This window comes from Malania oleifera, chromosome 12 (genome assembly GCF_029873635.1).
Source record: "Malania oleifera isolate guangnan ecotype guangnan chromosome 12, ASM2987363v1, whole genome shotgun sequence".
NCBI lineage: Eukaryota > Viridiplantae > Streptophyta > Magnoliopsida > Santalales > Ximeniaceae > Malania > Malania oleifera.
In genome coordinates, this window is record NC_080428.1 from 9,972,972 (window position 1) to 9,996,172 (window position 23,201).

General features: G+C 35.2%; 1 protein-coding gene across 4 annotated transcripts in view; it reads left to right on the forward strand.

Annotated features, from left to right (window-relative positions):
* Nucleotides 1–23,201, forward strand: part of LOC131144585 (ubiquitin carboxyl-terminal hydrolase 25) — a 51,487-nt gene that overhangs the window by 8,477 nt on the left and 19,809 nt on the right. For all 4 annotated transcript variants that reach the window (XR_009133849.1, XR_009133850.1, XM_058093306.1 and 1 more), the window contains exons 5-7: nt 15,434–15,520; nt 15,630–16,393; nt 17,589–17,720. Coding sequence is in view for 2 of the 4 variants with exons in the window: in XM_058093306.1 (XP_057949289.1) it covers nt 15,434–15,520; nt 15,630–16,393; nt 17,589–17,720 (983 nt within the window). In the remaining 2 variants the exon portion in view is untranslated. The remainder of the gene's footprint in view (nt 1–15,433; nt 15,521–15,629; nt 16,394–17,588; nt 17,721–23,201) is intronic.

The window sequence follows — 23,201 nt, forward strand, 5'->3', positions numbered from 1 at the left end:
TCCACCAATAGCATTGTGTAGCAGAATGGAAGAATTGGCATCTTGTAGAAACATACAGAAGCATGCTATATGTCCAGAATGTGTCACCTAGAGGTTTGTCTCACTGTTCAAGTTGTCAAGCATCAAACCTACGGTGAGTCACTATCAATTATTTTACAAATTGTTTGGGCCTTTTGGAGTGAGCTGGGTGAGTTCAAACTCGCTTGTATTTGCTCAGCTGTTTGAGGTTTTGGAAGGAGTAAGGATATTGTGGAAATGTGCCATTTTTTTTCTATTTTATAAGATATTTGTATGGAAAGAAATGCATGATTTTCAATGGATGGGCTTTGCCTTTACTAATGCTTTAGGATTGGATTTGGTTCTCTGCATCTATGTTGCCTTTCTCTGTTGTTAGTTCAAGAGGACATACTTTTTATTGATTTGATGTTGTTTCTAATACCTTTTTCTTGGTATCTTTTTCAATTTCTGTTTTAGAACTTAGGAGGATATCTTATCCTCTTTTTCTTGTATATTCTTTTTTCCCATCATGAAATTTCTTATTTTATAAAAAAACTGCTTGTGTACTGTGATACTGACCTCCTTGTTGTCTATTGGGAATAGAAAACAGCAATTGAATAGGATTGTTATGTTTAATGTACATAGACCTGGATGTGCTGCCAAAATAATAGGAGATTTAATTCATGTATGAGCATTTTTGGGCTGTTCAGTCTGAATCTTTGTGACTTGATTTTTTAATTTAATTCCTAATGAGGATTATATGAAATTTATGAATTTTAGAAAATTCATATATTTTGTGAGAAGCGTATCTCTTATGCAAAAGGTTCAACATGTTTTGAATGTGTCAATTGCCAACAATTTTTTTAACTAATTCCATTTTGAAAGTGACTGATAAAATATCATCTTGATAAATCAATGAAAATGATTTTAAAACAAAAATTAGATTCTTGCTGCATTTCCCCATAGGCACATAGAAAAGGACCTATTTGATATGGGTTTAATTTAAATAATTATTTGGGGGTGATGTAGGGCAAGAAGTGGGTATTTGGATGGATCATTTTGACAATTTGACCACCCAATTTGGAGGCCTGTGTCAAAGAGTAGGGTCAACGGATTATTGGGTCTTAAACCCAAATGTACATAGTAAATTAGTTGTTTACTTAATTTGCTTGTAGTAGTATTATTTGTTTTGGGGGCGTGCTTGTAATATTTGTGTATTTTAGGGCTGTGTTTGTAATTTCATGTAGTTTTAGGGTATATGTGTAATTTCTTATGTTACTCGAATAGTGTGAAAGCCATGTAGGAGGTGGTTTTTGTTCAATTTGATTTGAGATTAACTTGTGTTCTTTTCCCCCAAGTGTATCTCCTTATTCCCCCCTCTCTTCTTATTCTTCTTCTTCCTCTTCCCTTCTCAATTTGTTCTAAATTCTCCCTTGGCAGCAGGTCCTTGACGCTGTCCTGCATCATTTGGTATCAGAGCCCAAAATTGCTCTGTTCTTTCATCTCAATACCACTCTCATTCTTTCTTCTTCTCTTCATATCTGATTTGCCTTTTGAACTTTCTACTCTGTTCTGTAACCTCTCTCTCTCTCTCTCTCTCTCTCTCTCTCTCTCTCTCTCTCTGTTCCGCTTCTGATCTGAACTTTCTGCTGTCTGTTCTGTCCCTCATCTTGATTCCAGTCTGCTTTATTTTCTGGCTGCAGCAGTCCTCATTCTTCAATTTTCTTGTTTCTTCCTTTTCCCCTCCCCTCACTATTTCTGACTTAATCCTCTGTTTCTCTATCCGCTCTTACTATTTCCTCCTCTTTATTCCTCTTTTCTGCTCAGATCAGCCCTGTAATTTTCTCTCTGCAGCCAACAAGATTTGGCCTAAAATTACAGTTGTGCCCTTTGAATTCAAACTCAAACTTCCAACCATCATACCGCAACACCACCCATACCATAAAAAAACAGAACCTTCCAAAGGTAGCCTGGTGCACAAAGCTACCGCATATGCGGGGTCCAGGGAAAGGGTGGACCTTGATGGGTCTATAGTATGCAGCCTTACCTTGCATTTTTGCAAGAGGCCCCCAAAATTCCCTTCCCCCAAAATTCCATCACCTTCTGACTAACTGTGTGATCCCACACGCCACCTGAAACATTCACCAACTCCACCCTTCTTAAATCCCTGGTTTCTTGTGCTTTTCTTGTCACACCACCACCACCACCGCCACCACCATTGCAATCATCACCTCCTTATTTACCCTTTGCCTAAAGTTTCGTAGCTGGAAACTCACTGCCTGCAATGTGTGTGTGGAATATCCTCCTGCCCCCATTTTGCGACTTCTAAAACTGAAAAAGAGTTGCCTTCCGCCACTGTATTTATCATCTTTTTTTTTTCAACATGAAAACCTGCAATTTTGTGAAGCTATTTGACAGGAAGATTGATTACCTGATTTTGGTACACATTTTGAAGGATTTACCAAGGCTTCCAACATCACAATCAGACCAAATTGTTGCCATTTGTAAGTTGTTTACGAGGATTGGTTTCGCTTGAAGATTGTTCGTAAGAAATTGAGAGTCAAGTTTGTGGTCTGCATAAATAGATTGAGGATTGTTAATAAATTGTTTAAGGGTCTTCTATGATGTATAATTGCAACATGGTGACTAATGTTAATTTGTTTGCAAAGGTGGAGTTATTGTAGGGTATAAAACATGGAGAATGCCTTGGAGACTATTACTAGTTCTTTGAATAGGCTAACAACCGAAGTTGCAGCCTTAGGTAAGAGGCCCTTGGATTTCCCTATCAAACAAGAAAGTGGCATAGCTGCTGTGCCTCATATTTTTGAGTTGCATGAAGGCCAAAATGATCATTTGAGTAAGGGAATTAAACTGCAAGTTTCAAATTTTAATGGTGACGTTCCTTCTGAAGAAATTGATGATTGGCTGTGTTTCTTGGAGTACTATATTTGATGGTATGAAATGAATGAGGCTAGAAGGTTGTACTTGGCTGAATCAAAATTGAAGTGTACTGTTGGTTCTTTTTTTAGAAAGCAAGATGATTCTATTCATGGTGATGGACTCCTTGCTATTCTATCATGGTGATGGACTCTTGGTACTTTCCCCAACTCAATGGAGTTGAGTACTTTTCAGACGAAGGGAATTGATATAACATGAGCAACGGGTATTTGGATGGATTATTTTGAGCGGATTTGGAGGCCTATGTCAAAGAATAGGGTCATGGATTATTGGGTACTAAACCCTAATGTAGTTATTTATCATGTGTGTGTAGTTTACTTGTAGTAGGATTATGTGTTTTGGGGGCTTGTTTGTACTATTTGTGTATTTTAAGGATGTGTTTGTAATTTCATGTCATTTTAGGGGTATATGTGTAATTTATTGTGTTATTGGATTTCTTATAAATGGTGTGTAAGAGTCACGGCGGAGTTGGTTATTTGTTGAATTTGAATTGAGATTAGCGTGTAATCTTTGCCCCTAAGTGCTTCTGCTTCCCCCTCTCTCCTTCTTCTTCCTTTTTCTTTCACCTATTTTATTCTCTCAATTTCTTCTAAATTGTCCTGCATTAGGAGGGGATTTTTGAAATATTTTAGAAAGAACTTTATTTTATTTTATTTTATTTTTTATAGCTAGGGATTAAAAGATAGTGTTGTAGATGTCAAAAGAGTAGGGGATAAAATTATGAAAATCAAGACGGTCTTAGGGCAAAGAGATAATAAATATCATTATTGCTTATGCTCCTTAAGTAGGCTTAGCTGAAAACCTTAAGAGACAATTTTGGGAAGATATGGATAGTATAATACAAGACATGTCAGGAATTGAGAAAATATTCATAGGAGTAGATCTGAATGGACACATTGGAAGGGATAATAAAGGTTATGAGAGGATATATGGAGGATAGGATATAGAGACAAAAATGAGCATGGGGAGATGATCTTAGACTTCATCATCTCATATGATTTTATTACAATGAATACTTGCGTTAAGAAGATAGAAAAACACTTAATAACCTTTAAACGTGGACAAAACAAAAGTCAAATAGATTTTTCTTCACTAGGAAGGTAGATCGTTTATCATGTAAGGATTGTAAAGCTATCCTAGGTGAAAGGTTAACCTCACAACATAGAGTTTTAGTGTCTATATGTATTAAAAAATAGAAGAAAAGGATAAAATATACCAATGTAAGAGAACTAGGTGGTGGAACCTAAAGGGAGAAAATATAATAAAATTTAAAGATAGAATGATTAAAGATGGTGATTGGACTATAGAGGATGATGTATACATAAACACTCTTTGAAGTAGGATAGCTAGCTCTATTAAAAGATAACAAAAGAAATTTTAGGTGAATCAAGAGAAAGTTTCTCGAATAGCAAAGAAAGTTGGTGGTGGGATCAAGATGTCCAAAAAGCATAAAGAAAAAAAGAATTCTGTATAAAACATGGCAAAAATGTTGAAACATGGATTACTTTGAAAAATCCAAAGAGATGAGAAAAGATGCAAGAAAGGCTATTAGTGAAACTAAAGATGGATCATGTAATAATTTGTATGCTAGATTAAATACAAACATAGGGGAAAGAGACGTATTTAAACTTACTAGAGCCAGAGAAAGAAAGAGTAAGGGCTTAGATAATGTAAAATATATAAAAAGTGAGGATAATATTGTCTTGGTTAAGGAAGAAGATATAAAAGAAAAATGATGAAGTTACTTTAGTAAGCAATAAAAGTGAGGCTTAAACTTATAATTGACAAACGAGGAAAAGACTAAAAATATGAGATTTATTCACAAGATTAGAGTTATCGAAATTAAGTTTGCACTAAAAAAGATGAAAAATTGAAAAGTTATAGAACCAGATAACATCCCAATTGAAGTTTGGAAATGCTTAGGTGATAACAAAGTTATATGGTTAACTGATTATTTAACACAATTATAAAAACTAAGAAAATGCCAAATGAATGGAGGAAAAGCACTTTAATACCCATATACAAAAATAAAGAGAGATATTCAAAATTGTAATAACTATCGTGGAATTAAACTTATGAGTCATACAATGAAATTGTGGGGAAGGATAGTTGAACAAAGATTAAGGCTAAAAACGAAGGTCTTAGAAAATCAATTTGGTTTTATACCAGGGAGTTTTACTGCAGAAGCTTATATCTTTTAAGAAGATTAATGGAAATATTTAGGGAAAAGAAGAGGGACTTGCACATGGTATTTATTGACTTAGAGAAAGCATATGATAGGGTACCTAGGGAAGTTCTATGGTGGATTTTGGAAAAAAAAGGTGTGTATAGTAGGTATATTGATGTCATTAAGGATATGTACGATGAAGTAATGACTAGCATTAGGACTATAGGTGGAGAGACTAGAGAATTTCCAATATCAATAGGTGTACATCAAGGATATGCTTTGAGTCCTTATATTTTTGCATTAGTGATGGATCAATTGACTAGGAGTATCCAAAATGAGGATCCGTGGTGTATTATGTTTGTAGATGATATTGTCTTGATTGATGAAACTAGGGATGAAGTAAAGTCCAAGTTAGAATTGTGGAGAGAAGCTTTACAATTTAGAGGCTTTAGGATAAGTAGAAATAAGACAGAATATATAAAATGTAATTTTAGTAATAGTAGGAGGAATATTGGAGACAAAGTTAAACTTGATGAAGAAATCAATAGCAATGGTAGATTTCAATACCTTGGATCTATTCTGCAAGCTGAGGGAGAAATCGAAGAGGATATGATGCATAGAGTTAAAGAAAGTTGGGTAAAATGGAGAAGTGCTTCAAGTGTGCTTTGTGATCATAGAATACCCTTAAAATTAAAAGGGAAGTTTTATAGGACAGCTGTATGACTAGTTAGTATGGATTGGAATGTTGGGTGACTAAGAAACAACATATCCAAAAAGTAAAAATTGTCGAGATGAGAATGCTTAGATAGATGAGTGGTCTAATGTTAAAAGATAAATTAAGAAATTAATATATTTGCGGTAAGTTAGGCGTAGCTCTTGTAGAAGATAAGAAAAGGAGGGACGACTCATATGGTTTGAGCACTTGCAACGCACTTGCAACGTAGGCTACATAGTGCTCTAGTGAGGAAGAGTGAGTTAGTTATTATGAGGAGCAGTAGAATGGATAGAGGTAGACCTAAAATAACATGGAATGAGATAGTGAGTAAGAAGTTAATAATCCTGAATTTGTTGAAGGAAATTCTCCATGATAGCATAAATTGGCGGGAAAGGATTTCATGTAGTGGGACTTAAGGCTTGGTTTGTTATTGTTGTTGTATAGTTGGGGATTAAAACCCCGGGGGTGGGGGGGGGGGGGTTTGGGAAGGGGGCATGGTTTAAAGCTTGCGAGGGTACTTAAATATTTAAAGGACTTCTATAAGAAAGCTTTTTGTTTTGTTTTTTGGGTCCTTGTTTTTTTTTTTTCATTATTATTATATAAATTGTTGACATTGCTAGTTTTTGAAGTATATAAGTCAAACGATGTTGTCTAGGGTATTTAAGCTAAGGTCTTAATTTTCAATTTTGACTAAAATTTTGAAGCTCCAAAAGCATGGAAATTTTGATCTCGATGTCAATTTTGATTTCAATTTGAAAAAAAATGATAGAAATTAGTAGTAATGAAATCGTTTTATGAAACTTTAGAAGTGGTTAATAGACATAATAATGTAAGTTTTTGGACTAAAATACATAGATATTGTGGACAAGGTGCAATAGTTGTAATATAATGTGTGTTAAACATATACATAGTAATATGTGTATTAAACATATTCGGTTTATATAAATGATATTCATAAATCAACTAAAAATAAAGTTTATTATACAAATAAAGATAATTTAGACATGAATTGTTAAATAAAGTGTTGTTTTAAGTTTAATTTTTCATATAATTTGAAAAGCCTTTACTATAATCTTTTGTTTCAATAAAAAAATAAATTAGTAGAGAAATTTTCACTCTACCTCTAATTTCACATTTGAATTCCAAGGAAATTTAATTCAATAGTTAAAAATTTCAACATGTTTTGCCAAAAATTTGAGATTTTGATAAATTTCGAATGTCGCCGTCTGACTTGGAGGTCATTCAAGGCGTGGAAACAGCCTCTTGCAAAAATGCATGGTAAGGCTGCATACACGGGAGCTTTGTTCACCGGGCTGCCCTTTTTGATAAATTTCGGATGATTTGTTCAAATGGAAGTTTTGTAAGACAGAAATTGACTACCTTTTCGATTTTGAGGGTGAGGTAAAGGGGAATTTCGATGGAAATTTTGACAATTTTGTGGAAATTTTAGAAATGTATTTATGTTTTTAATATAAATAAAGTAAGGGGCAGCCACACTGATTAAGCGTTACATTTAACTTCATTCTCTCTCATTCTCAACCATGAAGTATAACATGGTATCAGAGCCTAAACCCTAATCCTTATCTCAAAAAAAAAAAAGCCAAGAAATTTGGGGATTCAAGGTTACTAGTGCTGACAATTTTGGAAAATTTCTGGGGTTAGACTTCTTGATCTTATCAAGTCTGAAGCAGTTGATGCCTTTTTTCTGCAATTCTTCCCCTGATTGAAGTCATCTGGAATTATTTTATGAATCCCTAGCTGTGTTTTGTCTTCACAAATTGAAGATGCAACATGGGAGCCCCTCCAAATTGCAAATCTGGGCTGACTGGTTGTTTTGTTTCTGCTCTGACCAGACTGGTTAGCATTGTTTTTGTTCTGCTGTTTTTTCCAGCAGAATGTATAATTGATGCAATGTCAATGTGTTTCTTGTTTAATGTGATGTGAGTGTTTTAATCATCTGCTTAGTGCAATGTCACTGTGATTTTCTCCTGTTCTTTGAGTTCCCCCATAGACTTCAAGAACTTTTAGACTTGAAGAACTTTATGCAAAATACAATGCCTACCTTGCTACCTCCACAAATTGTTGCTCGTAAATTGAATGTAATAATTATATTTGGTGGTCAAAGGCTTTTAAGATCCATCTCACTGGTCAAGAGGAGCAGCTTCATCCATCGATAGGGCACCTAGCGACAGAGAGACAGGGTTTATGGGTTCAAGAAGATGCCTAAGTGGTTGTTTTGTTATGGAACTCGATGGAGCCACACATTGCTAATTTGAGTGCTTTGGAAAAGATATGCTATACCCTCCTGGGGAGTGGGTGTTCGCAACACGCCCTTATGACTCATAGCTAGATTGTTAAGTGGAGATTGGAGAGGCAGTTGTGTCATGACGATAAATTAGTTGCATAATATCTTCATAGAGGTGAAACAGGTCTATGAAGAATCATTTTGCAGATTACTGCTGATGTTCGAGGGATGCGGTTACAAGAGTAGCTTGTGGTGGTACTCATGTTCTTAGCTTGGTTGAAGCCTAAATTTGATCTAGTCAAATCTCAAATCTTAGGAGGAGCTGAAGTTCCCTCATATGCAAAAGTTTATTCTTGAGTATTTTGTGCTTCCTCTAGAGATGGTTGATGGTTCGTTGCTAGATCCTAGTTCTAGTTGGGAGAAATTTGCACTACTTAGTGACACAATCATCATAAAGGGGTGAGTAGGTGATTAATCTGGAGGTTGTAGACGTAGAGTCTCTTGTGGTGGACCTGGTTCATTGTGGTAGAGGTCCACTTGACCAGTGTACTCACTGTAGGTTAGAGAATCACATTCTTGGTCAGGTATATGATTGGAAGATAATCTTGGGTTACTAATGCTGTGGCATTTGACCCTAACCCTTCCAGACTCGGTTCATTTGCCAGTGCTAGTTGTGGAATAGGAAATTATAACAGTGTTAGAGAATGAATATGCTAAGTCAAGCATTCCTCCTTGGTACATGTTGGCTATACCCGTAAGTTGTCTTCCCTCCATTCATTCTCTTTCTAAACCCTGCACTTGCATATTCATCTGGTATTGATCACATGTTAGCCACTTTTAATCTTTTAATATTCAAAATCACTTCAATTTTTCACTCTCACCTGTGGATCTTTTACTTCTCTTAGGCCCTGTTTGCAACTTGGAAAATATGAGGCAAAGAGAAGGAAAATATAAAGGAATCCAATTTCTCATGTTTGGTTATCAAGGAAAGTGAAAAAGAAAATAGAAAATATATTAAATCAATAAACAAAAATTTGGTTTTATACACCATTCACGTTTAATTTTCCTTAATCTTTAATCATATTAGAACATACTTTCATTTTTAGGAGTGTTTGATACAAAGAGAAAAGTACAATGGAAAATGAGTTTCTTTCTCATTTTCCTTTCCTTTCCTTTCCCTACCAAGACCCTTGATCCAAACAGACCCTGATGGTTTTGGGATTGTAAACTTGGTTCTTTAATATCTTTATTTTCTTAATTGTGCTTTCCTTCTTTCCTAGTTAACCTCATCTTTATTGGTAAACTAAACCAAGCATTTACAAAAGCAATCGTTTCAAATGTTATTGAAAATTAGGAATCCAATGCTTTCTATCATTGTTAAAAATTATGGAAATGAAAACCAAGAACAAATACTAAAAACTAGAAAAAAAAAAAAAAAAAAAAAAACGAGGAACTGAAATTGGCTACCTTTGTAGTTGGTATTTTTAAAACCATAGTTGTTAGAATTGTACGATCCTCAATTCAAATCATACAATTTGTATTGGGAAAGGCATAAATTGGTTCGAATTGCATTAGGCTGTGAATCGAGGTGAATCATATAATTCACCTGGTGAATCAGTGGATCAAATTGATTTTTAAGGTCTGGATCCAACTCCTTTAAAAGCCAACTTAAAAGATTTTAAAACTTTTTTCCTTTTTTTCATGATGGCCTTCTATTTGCTATTTGCTATTTGCATGAGTTCCGTCCTCCAAGAGAGAAAAAAGAAGTCTGTTGTCCCTCTCATTCTGCACCTTTATTCTCTGACATTAGATAAGATTAGAAAAGCAAGAGTTAGAGCAGGAAACCATTCTTGAGAAGAAAACCAAAGTCAACTAGGTGGGTGAGCTTTTGGTTGGCACATTGCCCTCTCCACTCATTGGATTTGAAGTTCTGATTTTTTTTTTAGTTTTTATATTTTAATTAATTCTGTTTATGTTTTTTAATTACATTTTCTTCTTTTTTTTTAGTTGTTAGAGCAAGCCCAAGCATTAAAAATGACTTTTTTATTTTTTTATTGAACATGATAAAGTTCATTTTATTGATTCATTCCCTTAAAAACCATGAACTTCAATTTTTCATTTTCTTGATTCCTCTCTCTCTCTCTCTCTCTCTGTATATATATTTTAAAGAAGGCATACACATGAATTTTTTTTATTGTTAAACTTGTAAACTTATACCATAAACATGAAATTTAATTTTTGAAAATTATTCCTGTGCCCTTATCTTAATTTTCAGTGTATCTTGTTGAACTCTTAGACGTAGCTTAAGTTTTGAGTCGCACAACACGTGTTATAGTTTCATAGAAAGTAGCTTAACTTTATACTACATGGAGGTGGAATGGTTAGATCATGGTATATCTTGTTTAATGTAGTGAACAGAATTTCTAAGTTCTAGAAAATATATAGTGCTCTCCTCTCTTTTCTCTCATAAACCTTTTTTTTTTTTTTTTGGGGGGGGGGGGGTGTGGTGGTGGGGGGAGTCTAATGTGGCAGAAATTGTTCTTATTCTTGGGAATGTATAGATTTCCACAAAAACATGGGAACCTATTCACACCTCCCCCATGGGTAAGTTTCATGGAATCCCACTTTTTGGACCAAATTGCTCTCACTAGTTTTGGTAGGTTGGACAACAATGCACCTATATCTAGTATTGTCACACTCTATTATTGTATTAAAATAATAAATTATTAATAAAATGAAAGTGATAATATTATTGCTATGTTACAATAATATAATATAATGGTTAATATTTAGACATTGTACTGCCCTCAATTATTTGGTTAATTACTTATTTAATTGTTGTTTTTTTTTTATTTTTGTTTTAAAAAATTTTAGGATATGAATTTAAATAAATGCGTAATCTTAGTAGGTTTTTTTTGTTGTAAATGTAATTATTCTTCGTATATTGTTGATGCATATGCCAAGGTATAATTGTCATTTTCTTGAAATGTTAGGTAGGATTCCCATGTTGAACCAAACATGGAAATGGGAATCCTGTAAACATTCTTGGGAATCGTACAACTTGAACCAAACAAAAATATTCCCATGAGATTGGCATCCCATTCCTAGGAATGAGATTCCCGTGAATGTTATTCCATGGGAGTATTTTTGATTCCACAAACCAAATGCCCTCCTATTTTATTATGAATGCGCATGCAATGAAAGGAGAGGATTGCTTTCAATTCGTCTTGATGGGTAGTGAAAACCTACGAACTGAGATTGGATTAAGTGGGTAAGGGTGATTTTTTGTTTGTTCTTGAATTTAATTTGAGGTGTAACTTGTGGGTGAGACTATCGTTGATGGTGGCGAAGTGGTTTTTGAAGGGCATTGGGTTTTGGAAAGTTGGGAAGGAGTTTTGAAGTGTTATATTGGTGGGCGATTCAACCAAAAAAACTTGGGAAATTCGTGGAGCTAGGGCTGAGATGGAAAGCCAAGTGATTTTTTGTCTTCATTGCTAGTGGATCAAAAGGGAATGCATGGAAAGAGTTTAGGAAGGAATTTTGTGCATTGGCTAGGGTCTTCAATACTGGTATTGGTGAAACAAGCGAGCAGTAAGGCGTCTGTTCGTGGAGCTAGGTAGTGACTATGGAGAAGAATGAGATGTGCAAAAAAAGTGGTTAAATAATGGGAAGGACCTAGAAGCTTAGCAATTGTTGGAAAAGATGTTGGAATGCGGTTGTCTAATCCGAGAGGCACTGAAGTTTGGTTACGTGGGGATAAAAGGTAGATGAAAAAAGACCAATGGGAATTAGTTAATTTGCAGTGTTCAGTAAACTATGATGGAAAGGGGTTAAAAGAGGGGTTTTCTTAATTAGTTTCCTTACTTTTGATTTCTTTTATTGTTTATTTTATTTAATTATTTTTTTTCTTGAGAATTTCTTGTCCTCATCTAGTTTGTAATTCTTCTTCTTTCTTAATACAATTTATTTTCTTATTAAAAAAAAAAATGTCCAAGCGTATTTCTTCATGCCATTTCGTACTTACATGACTAGTTTTGGCATAGTTCATCAACTTTTCCCACTTTACATTGACATAGAGGGTTGGAAATAAAACATAGGCATCTAGTGGATGTTTCTTGTTTAACTTTTCACATAGATGTTCTGAAAACCTTTTGGAGCGATGTGATTCTTACATGTCTCCTCACTAAGGATGGCTACTGCTAATATGAAATCAGAGAATCTACTTGCTGATGTATTTATAAAGTCCTTATGAGGTGCTGGGGTTTATTTATTCAAAACAAGTTGGGGACACATGATATATATGCTGCAGTTTGTGGGGAGTGTTGAGAATGTTGGTGAAAGGGTATTTATGTCTACTGTATATATCATTTTATTACAAATTGAGTTAGAGGCAGCCACACTGGTGAAGCTTTATGTTTTACTTTGTTCTCTCTCTCTCTCTCTCTCTCTCTCTCTCTCCATGAAATGCAATAGTTTGTCCTATTGCTGATAACTTAGTTCACCTATACTTTGTTTTGTAAAAGCAAAAAATATTTAGCATGATGAAGATGTTAGTTCATCTATGAGTTCACTGTTTTATTTTTGTAGATTAAATAATAACATGTACACTTTGTTTTGTTAAAAGAAAAAAAATACTTAGCGTGATGAAGATGTTAGCTCATCATGATGTAAATTGATTTCTAGAAATCCATCCAGATCTTCGAGCTGCAATTAAAGGAGGTCGGCATAGGTTGTTTTGTTCGGTTGTGAAAGAAGAATCTAAGATGCAATCGAGGGATTATGGTCTTACGGCAACTAGAAGGATTCATGGGTCTTTATCTTTGGTTTTTGCTCATTTGGATCTCTTTAATTGGAGAATGCAATTTGCAAGTATCGATTATATGATGATGGCTCAACTTAATAGTGTTGATAGTTTTATATTTTTTATTTTTTATGTGGGTTTAAGTGTAACTGTGAATAGCTGTTAGATTTGTTACAGAGATTTTGAATGCTGAGGATTGGGGTTGATTTTCTGATTCAATAAAATTGTGGATTGGAAAGAAGTGCAGAAACAGAACCACTGTCATTGTCTAAGGATTGATGATGGCTTGATGTTGGGGAAAGTCAAGGTGATGACCTGGTAGGGAAAAACCAAATATGCTTCAACACTGTCAGTTTTGTGGTGTTGTAGCATTGGCTAAATGTGGTCAAAGGGTGAAAGAGTACTGGTGGCGGCTCAACATGATGGGCCTGTGAGTAATGGGCCTCCTGTGATGGTAATGGGCCTCCTGTTTGACAGATAATACGGGATTGTTTCTAGAGAAGACCTTGGGCTAATAGACAATGGACAGAAGATTTTTGAGTCTACGAGTTAAAGTGATGCGCTTATGTGCAAAAGTGATGGATAGAAGGGTGTGTTCTAAAAATTATAATTGATTTTATTTAGATGGTGAAATGCTATGGTTCAATTGAGGCTGGTGGTATGCGTTAAGGCAAGCTAAAGCCTCAATTGGTTTGTGGCCTATTCTAGAGGAGGAGGAGGTGGTAATGGGGTGTCTCAGCTTCGTCCAGAAGGGGTTCTCTCAGTGGCAGTTGCCAAAATCAAGGATTGGAGGGTGAGGGGTTTTTGCGTTCAGTTAGTACTCCTGTTCGATGAGTGGGGGAAGGGAAAAGAGGGCGGTTCGGTTGCTTCTTCAAAGGTGGCAGGTAATTTCGAGGAGATGCTCTCCTTTTTCAGATGGCTGATTCCTTAGGAGTGTGTGGTAATCAAGTTATTAAGGCAGATGGACCAGGCAATGCTACTGAATTGTATGCTAAATTCTAACTGAAATTTGAAGATTGTAGTGTTCTTGTTGTGGATATAAAGGGTTAGGAGAGTCAGAACCATCTTGATATGGGTTATAATGCTGAGGATAAGCTTGGAAGTGGTGGTGCAGGTGGAAAGCTTGACAAAGGAAAGCCTATTAAAGTGTATACTTGATGGATAGTGGTGCAGGATGGAACTGATACGAATAATTCTCATCATGTGGAAGCAGATGCAGAAGAGAGTGAGGAAGGTTGTGCTAAAGAAAAAATATGGGTGATGACTCTGGGAACGGGAGTGATTTTTTGCCTACAATGGTGGCTTATTAGTAGATAAATTTTGTGAAAATTATGGGTATGTCTTGAAGTCTTCTGATTTGGTTGGGAGATATTTCCCACGTGCTGGTAAGTCTCAGAGTTTTGTTAAGAGTGATGGTCAGGATATATAGCAGCACTTGAATGATCAGGTTGGGGATGGCACTCTGCCTATCCTTGTTTCTTTTGGGGACCCCCGGGGAGGGGTGTCAATGGTAATGATGTTGAAACTCAGCAATTGTTGGATAAGATTGCTTTGTGGTTATCTTATCCTTGGGGACATGAATTTCATTTGGATGGTGGTAAGAATGAGGTGAAAAAGGGTCAGTGCAAGCTAGCTAATTCGAAGCGTTCTATTAATTATCATAAAAAGGGATTAAGAAGGGGATTTCTTATTTAATTTGTATTTTTTTTTCTGTTTTGGTTTTTCATGTTTTTATTTTATTTATTTTATGTTTTTGAGGGCTTCTAGTCCATCTCTTATGACTCTCTTTCCCCCCCCCCCCCCTATATATATGTTTTATATATATATTACCATTGTGCAGAATAATTATTACTCTTGCCTGGAAACTTGTCATGAATAGATTGTAAACCTTTTCTTTTAGTTGAGTATGATCTGAGGAAAATTTTGGACTGTCTATTGTAAATCATTATTTTAGAAAATAAAATACGAAATATATTTGGCTGGCAATTGATTCTAGACAAATATATGAGATGTACATCTGGTCAAGTTGAGAACAAGAAGATAATTTTGAAAACTTTTGCATCCGTGGTATTACTTTATTCAAGATTATCGACAGGTATTCTGATCTTCATTTTTATATGCAATTTTTACTTTATAAAGGTGTTATATTTGAAGATTCGGATTTCTATCTTGGTGATACCATTCCAATGTATTTTGATGCTTGACAGAGTGTGTTGCCATTTAGACATACAAAAAATAAGATAAATTCTTACCCTTGCTCTCTTTATTTGTAATATTTTGACTTAAATTTGTTCATTAGTGAATACTTGAAGTTTTATGTCGATATTTTTCATGTTAATGCAAAATTGCAGACTTTTTTTTTAATCGTCATTGACCCTAATATTGATTTTTAAATTGATATATTTATAGTTTTGAACAATGTTATTAGTTCAGCACTAGTTGTTTCCTCTCTTCGGTCCATTTTTCTATTTTACGCTGTCACTTTGTATTTGTGATTCACTGCCCTTTAATTCAGTCAGTAATGCTGTTGAATTTTTGTGTCCAATTCAGGATACACATCCCGAATACAATCTGTTCGGTACTATTGTGCATTCAGGCTACTCACCGGAATCGGGACACTATTATGCATATATCAAGGTCTCTCTATGTATCATGCTGTCTTTTTATTTTTGGTGTTCTTTATGCAAAATTTGACAGAGATTCTCAGTTACATGTTTGCTGATCTCAATTTTCTACTCATCTGCAGGATGCGATGGGTCGGTGGTATTGCTGCAATGATTCTTATGTCTCGCATTCAACCCTGCAGGAGGTTTTATCAGAGAAGGTTTATATTCTTTTCTTCTCTCGCTCTAACCAAAGGCCAGTACCTGCCATCACAAATTTTCCTTCCAGCGGAGTAAAATCTTGTGATTCAAATGGTATCAATAAATCAAAAGTCCCAAAAGCCACTCTTCCATTGAAAGCAGGACATACACAGCCACAAGTTGAGCATTCTTCTGGGAAGGGTATTTCTACCAGATCTAAGGTTTATAGAGAGCCTAGTCAAAATATGAAGCTAAGCAACTCTGAAAACCATTGCCCAAAAAGAGCGTCTACAACCAATGGGACAATTGATGTCCATAAGAAGCAATCCATGGGAAAGAATGGTGACGCAAAGAACTCAATTTGTACAGAAAGAAGTGAGAAAATTAAGGGGAATGGTGTTGACAGAAGTAAATATGATTCAGTATATGGTAAGAATAGCCAAACACCTGCATTAGCAAACCAAATTGGTAAAATTCAGAACATTCATGTCGATTCAGCAAAAGCAGATCTGTGTGAAGGAAATGGTACAGGAGGCAGGGTGCCTGCTGGAAGAGGGTCTGACTGCCAGAAATTGCATAATGGTGGTGTAAATGGTTATTCTCATATCCCAGCTCCCAAGAGAAAATCACAAGACAAGGACCCAACATGTATTTTGCTGTCTAAAGATATTCATTCTCAAGAAATGCTTGAAGAACTGAAAGAAGTGTATGTTACACTTGTACCTTACCTTGCGTGCTTTTAAAATGCTCTTTACTGGTTTAATTTCTGGTGTGTAGGGTCAGATCATGAACAGCACCAAAATTTTCTCTAATCTAATGATGTATTTAAATTTGATTTTCATGATAGATGTTCATGAAATGTCAAACTTGGTACTATTTATGTTATATATCTGTATCTGGTAGTCTTTTTAAGCATTATGTGCACTTTTTTCACACATGCAATATGGGTTCCAAAATTGTTCTTGATGTGCTGTCAGTTGCCCTTCAAAGCACAGGAAATATTTATTCTTTCTACATGCTGTATGATTGAGTTGGTTTCCTTTTGATATTGTTCGATTCAAAATATTTGGGGAATAAAAATATACTAGACAAAATAGGTAGCTACTTTTTCAAGTTAGACTGATTTTGATAACACCAGAATTCACAGAATAATATAACTTTGTTCTTATTATTTAACTGTTGTTTCGTGGGCCATATGTCGCTTAAGTGGATGCTTGTGCATAACCTAATTTTTCCAATTATTTATGTTAAAGCTTGATATACATTGTTGGCCCACAACCTAGCAGCTTAAGCTTTTATATGAAGTGGTAATCTAACATGGTATTAGCACTAGGTTGACAGGAGGTCGAGGTCATGGGTTCTAGTCTTGTTTCTTGAGTCTATTGTTTACTGTTTGAAACTTATTGTATTCCTGGTCATGGGTGTTATTTATGGTTTGTTTCTCTCTCCATGTGCTATTGAGCTGCATGTGTGGGGATTGTTAAAGCTTGATATACATTGTTGGCCCACAATTTAACAGCTTATGCTGTTAGGTGAAGTGGTAATCTAACAATTTATGTATTTTGGGCAGCCAAAATGTAAGCAGTTGATATCTTTAACTTATGTTAATGTTCTCTTCGTAATCTCTTTGTTGCCTCTTAAATTTGGAAGTTCATACTAAAGGTCTATGTACTTGCCATGGTTATTTTAGCCTTATTTATCCTTGGCAAGAGGTACTTGTTAGATAATTAAACATGTAAATCTTGTGTCCCAGATTCTATTACATAATTTTCTTCGTTAACTGCTATATCCTCCGTTCCTCACATGTTTCTGAATACAAGTTACTTGGACATTCTTCTTAAAGTTCCTGCCTGCTACAGTATGTTACTGGTTCAAATATTAACCCATTTGATTTGCTGCAGACTCAAGAAAGAAGCTTCTTTAGTTCTGAGGTCATGTGGTTGGTCGGATAAAGTTTATAGTTTCATGCACTCAAGGAAGAGGTTTTGCGCACGAGAAGCAGGCATGACAAAATCCATTTGTGATGCATCAAAGTAAGTCTTTGTTTGCTTCAAAAAATATTAATAACAGAACTCAATTATATGTCCAATGTTCAAATACATGTATTATCCTTAAGAATGCTTCCTCTTATCTCTATGCAGCTCTCTTTTTCATTCTCTTGAATTTTGAATGTTTTCCAGCATTTTGGATGAATTTTGGCATCAATACCTATGTTATTGTGGAGTATCTTAATTTTTATTGTAAATCATAGGAAAATTCCTCACCAAATGAGACTCTTTTCAACACATCAAATTCTCTTAGTCACTCATTTATGTAGTTTGTATATATTCTAGAATTTGAATTAGGAATTTTATTTTTAAGGCATAAGACTTCCATTACAATGGGATATAAATGATTTTTTCAGAATAAGAATATTTATTTGGAGGTAGAAAGTGAATACGAAAAGAGGTTAACAAGCTGAACTGCTGAACTCTAAGGGGATCTTTGGTGTCATTTTTTTTTTGTCGGTTTTCGACTTTTCTCACAAAAACTGATAATTGGATTTTATGGTTTTCACTGTTTTGGCAACTTGTTCTCAGAATACTTTTATCTATAGATTTCACTTTTTTGGATTAGGTCATTCATTCTATGCATAATTTTACAGTGAAATTAAAGTCAAATGACCTTGTGAATTTAAACTATAACTAAAGTAAAAGTATCCATAAAAATGTCATTCAGAAAAAATATTTTACTATCTTTCAATTGTCATGTAGTATTGTTCTTGGAGCACTAAAATATTTTTACCATTTTTCAGTAGTGATATCCGTTTTTTGTAAAGATCCTTGGTTTGGGAATGCAGTTTGTCCACCTCTTTTCCACGCCTTTTTAGCTTGAGCTCAGGACAGGTTCGCTCCATTTCTTCTTTTGATATTTATCCAGGTGGTCCTTTGCCTCTTTGGGATTTCCAGATGGTAGAGCTATCCTCATTTCTAGTCTTGTCAAATGACTCTTGTTTTTCTTTAGAGGAGGATTGTCGGTTTGGTCTTTGGATCCTTTGGGGATTTACTCTTGCAAATCTTTTTGTGATTTTCTGAATAGGTCGAATTTGCCTTTTCCTCCCTGTAGATCCATTTGGAAGGCCAAAGTCCCCTTCAAAATCAAGGCTTTTTTTTTTTGGTTGGTTGCACGTGATAGAATTAATACAATAACTTGCTGCAGGTTAGGAGACCTTTGAAGGCTCTATCTCTAGACGTCTGTGTTCTTTGTTTTAATTGTTCAGAATCTGCATCACATTTGTTCATTCATTGTGATTTATGCTTGGAGGGTATAGAATAAGCTATTTTGTATTTTAGGCGAATGTTGGGTGAGTTCAAAGGCAGTGGAGGACTTTTTGGAGGTTTCTTTTGTTGAAGGAAAGGGCAGCACTTTGGAAAAATGTATGTGTAATTTTTTTTAGTTTTTTGGGGGTTGTGGATGGAGCATAATGTGTGTATTTTTCTAGGGAAGTCATCTCATTTGCTGGTTTGGGAAAAGATACATTATTTGGCTTCTCTTTGGTGTGTGGGGCAAGGGAATTTTAAGGGTGTGATATTGTCTGATATTCACCGATTGGCATTACGTGTTGGAGTATTAGTTTGTGTCAGTTTTTTCTCTGTTGTTTTTTAGTTTTCAGGTTGTTTCTGTGTTTTTATCTAGATTTTCCAGACTATGTTAAGGAGATGTCTTATCCTCCCAGATGTATATTCTTATCCTATTAATGAAATTCTTCTTTTACTTAAAAAATTATAATTAATTTATATTTTTCTTATAATATTTTTAATTCCTATTTATTCTTTTGTATTTTCATTATTTTAATTATGATTTTTAATTATTAGTTCATTCAAGGACAAAAATGAGCATTTGTTCCATATGTTTTTAATTGTAGTTTTGGAAATATTAACCAAACAGAATGCTAGTTTTCAGTTTTTAGTTCCATTTGTGGTTTTCAGTTTTTGTTTCTAGTTTTCGTTCCATAATTTTTGATAGTTTGTCAAACCCCTAAGGAACTTTATCATGCTGTCTACTTTCATTCTCATCTTTGATGGGTTAGTTATGGTGGAGAATCCCCTCAGATTTTCCCGATTGAAAGGAAATCTTTTGATCTGTGATTGAATATGTTGGGGAAGTGAGTTTTGTCCTTTTGGAGGAGAAATGGCAGCATAGGAATTAGTGGATAAGATTTACAATTTCGGAAGCGTGTTGGGTGTTTTGACTTGTCCATCTTCTCAAGTCTGAAGTCCTTTATTTGTTGCAGTTGCAGGGTACAATCTTGGGTTGTGATAAAGTCAAATGGCAAGTAGTTGGGATTATGATCACTTGGTGTTTATTCTCATTCCTGGGGTTTGGGATGAGATGGTGTAGACGCATGAAGGTGTTAAGGCACTGGTATGTTTCCAGAGTAGATATTCTGATTTGATCATGTGTTTGTATTGTGACTGTCACTTGCTGGAGTTGGAAGGAGGTGATTTTGAAGACACAGACAGTTGTAGTTCACAAGGATGTGCTGTGGTGTGACAAATGTGGAGGGTTGGAATTTCTGTGTGGTGGAGTGGCTGCGGCTGAGGTTATGCGAGTCTTGTCGTGGCAAGATTTTATTTAATGAATGCAAGTGATGCACTAGACTGGTGTGGGCTTGGAATTATTAGTGTCACTTAACACTTGGGTCAAATTCTAAATAATATAGATTATGGGCTTGATAAGGTTGCAGGTCTGTCCATGGGTTTTCTTGACAGAGTTAATACTAAGGATCTAGCAACAACTGCTTTTAGTAGCAAGGTCCATTCTTAATTTGTTTTTTTCTTAACCCAATTTTAGGGATTTAATTTAAAAGACATTTCAAAGGCTGAAGGGGATTCGCAACAGGGCTGGGAATGGGGACTTCATCAATGCCTCCTGTGCAGGAACCAGGTAATACACTCACTGATGCTTGTGAATCTGAGTTGCTGTGAAAGGGAGGACTTTGGTACAAATCGAGCCCAAAAATTTTGGGTGTTTAGTAGAAGAAAGTATGCAGGTTTAAATTCTGGAGGCTTGTGTGAAGATAATCAGGGCAATATTCATAAGGTGAGGGATAAAGTTACTCGTGATGGGAAGAGGTCAGCTAAGGCTGGGGTTAGCAAAGTTATTCCAGTTGAATGGCGGTGAAAGCAGGGGTTGAAATGAGGAAATTTTTTGAAGAAAAACAAGCCAGTTTTCTCATGAAGACTTCAAAGTTTCTGAGAAGAGATTCTGCAGAGCAGTTATGTAGTGTAGAAATTCTGGATGCTAAGTTGAATGTTTCCATTGGGAATGGAGAAATCAAAAGATTAAGAATTGGGTTGTGACGTGTCTCTGAGTGACAGTGATGCTGATAGTGAATTTTGTTTGCGACTATGTAGTGTTACCGGATGAGGTCTGGGAAGAATATGCATATTGTTGAATTGCCACTTTACCTAAACGCTTAAGTTGTTAGGTTGTGGACCAACAATGTATATCAAGCTTTAACACTCCCCTGCATGTGCAGTCCGATAACACATGGAGAGATGAACACACAATGATAACACCCATTATAGGGAATACAATTCTTTTAAAAAATGCCACACAATAAATGCAGAAAACATGACTAGAACCCAGGACCTCTTGGTAACCAGCTCTGTTACCATGTTAGATTACCATTTTACGTAAATGCTTAAGCTTTTAGGCTGTGGGCCAACAATGTGTGTGAAATTTTAACAAATATGTTTTAGGTTTATCCCATTTAGTTGGGGGTTATATCTCATGTGCCTCCAATACCTCCATATTATTGCTGCAATATGATTAGAGGGTATCTGATTAAATGCAATGAACATAATAGGCTTTGATTTCTACATATGCATCGCCCAAAACAACGATTTTTAGCTTTTTGAAGGTTTGGAGGGTATTCCTATTTTTGTGGATGATGGTTTAGACAAAGAACAAGGAGATTTCGAGCATACATAAGGGTATTATTGTCATTAGAATATATTTGATTTGTATTATAAATAAAGGGAGAGTCCTATCTTCAAGTTAGGTCATTCATTTAACCAAAATCTCAACACTAGCTAATTCGAAGTGCTTGCTTAATTACGTCGCAAGAGGTTTAAAAAATATTTTATTTATTTATTTATTTTTTTGTGTGGGTTATTGTTAGATCTTGTTTGGGTTTTTGGGTCCTTTGCTCTCGTTTAATTCTTTCTCATTCTCTGTTAATATATTTCTTCAGTTATCTTAAAAAAAGAGAATAACAAGTAAGTCCTCTAGAAAAAGCGAAAAAATAAGAATAGCTCTCTAATCCTTTTGCACATCACTCAAAGAAATATCCCTGTAACACTTTTAGCCAATGCCCACAGAAAAGATTTTGATGCAGTGAAATGCATAGAGATAAGAAAGAACACCAACAACAAAGCATCTTGTTGGGTCCACTGACATTGAGAGACGATAGCTAGGGGAGTGAATGGAATTTAGATAACCTAGTACTCCTAGTTGTAAAGGATGGATACTAGGCACTGTGCATATCGACTAGGGAATTTTTGTGGCTAACGTGTTAAGTATCCAGCTTGGGGAGTATGTTCACAAGAATGAAACTCAAAGGAATGGGGCCTGGACAAGCGGTGGAGTATGTGGTTTAGCTCAATGTAAAACGAACAACCTTATCAAGGCTTGACGCGCTGCAAATCCTTTTGAAAGAAAGGGGTGCCTTTCTAGAACACGGACACAATGTACATTTGTGGAATTATATATACAAATCCATCCCTTACCTTTAACAATGCCTGAAGAACAATAAACCATGCACATTGAGACATGGTTTTTCTTGCTTCTGTCAAAATTGCAAGCTTGGCTCTTTCAAAATCCTATAACATACTTTACCAAAATGATTCAAAAGCTGCCTTGCTATCTTAAAATGAATTAAAAATGACCATTTTTTTTTTCATTACAAGATTTGGACATAATAGGAACATCAAACAGGTTCTTTGCCTACTACAAACCATTCATATTAATCAATCCTATCCAAAACCAAAATCTAGTAACTGCTTTGATTTTGGAAATTTCTCCTAATAGCTTTGTCTTGAGCGAAGAGGAGGAAGGAGATTTCAATAGATGAGACAAAAAGATTTCCAAGAAGAATACTAGAATTAACCCTTCCCTAATTCTAAGATTGGAGCAAGGATTAGGAACAAAGGATTCTAGAATTTCCATTGCCCAGGCAAGCTCCTTTGCTTCCTTCTCTGCTCATTTAGATTTGTAAAGAAATGGGAAGGCTCACAAGATATAATCTCTTTCATGGAATAAAATGAACAAATTGGAGCATTATGAAAAATGAAAGCCTATAAACTCAAGGAAATACTATAGAAAGGAAGCATCTCCATCCAAATATCTTCTCGAAAATGGATGGGAGAGCCGAGCCATCTCTTTAATTTTTGAGGTGCGACAGGAAAGGTAAGATAGGAAACTTGAGATATGAACTTACCTTCCATCCTCTAAGTTTTTATGAGTAAATA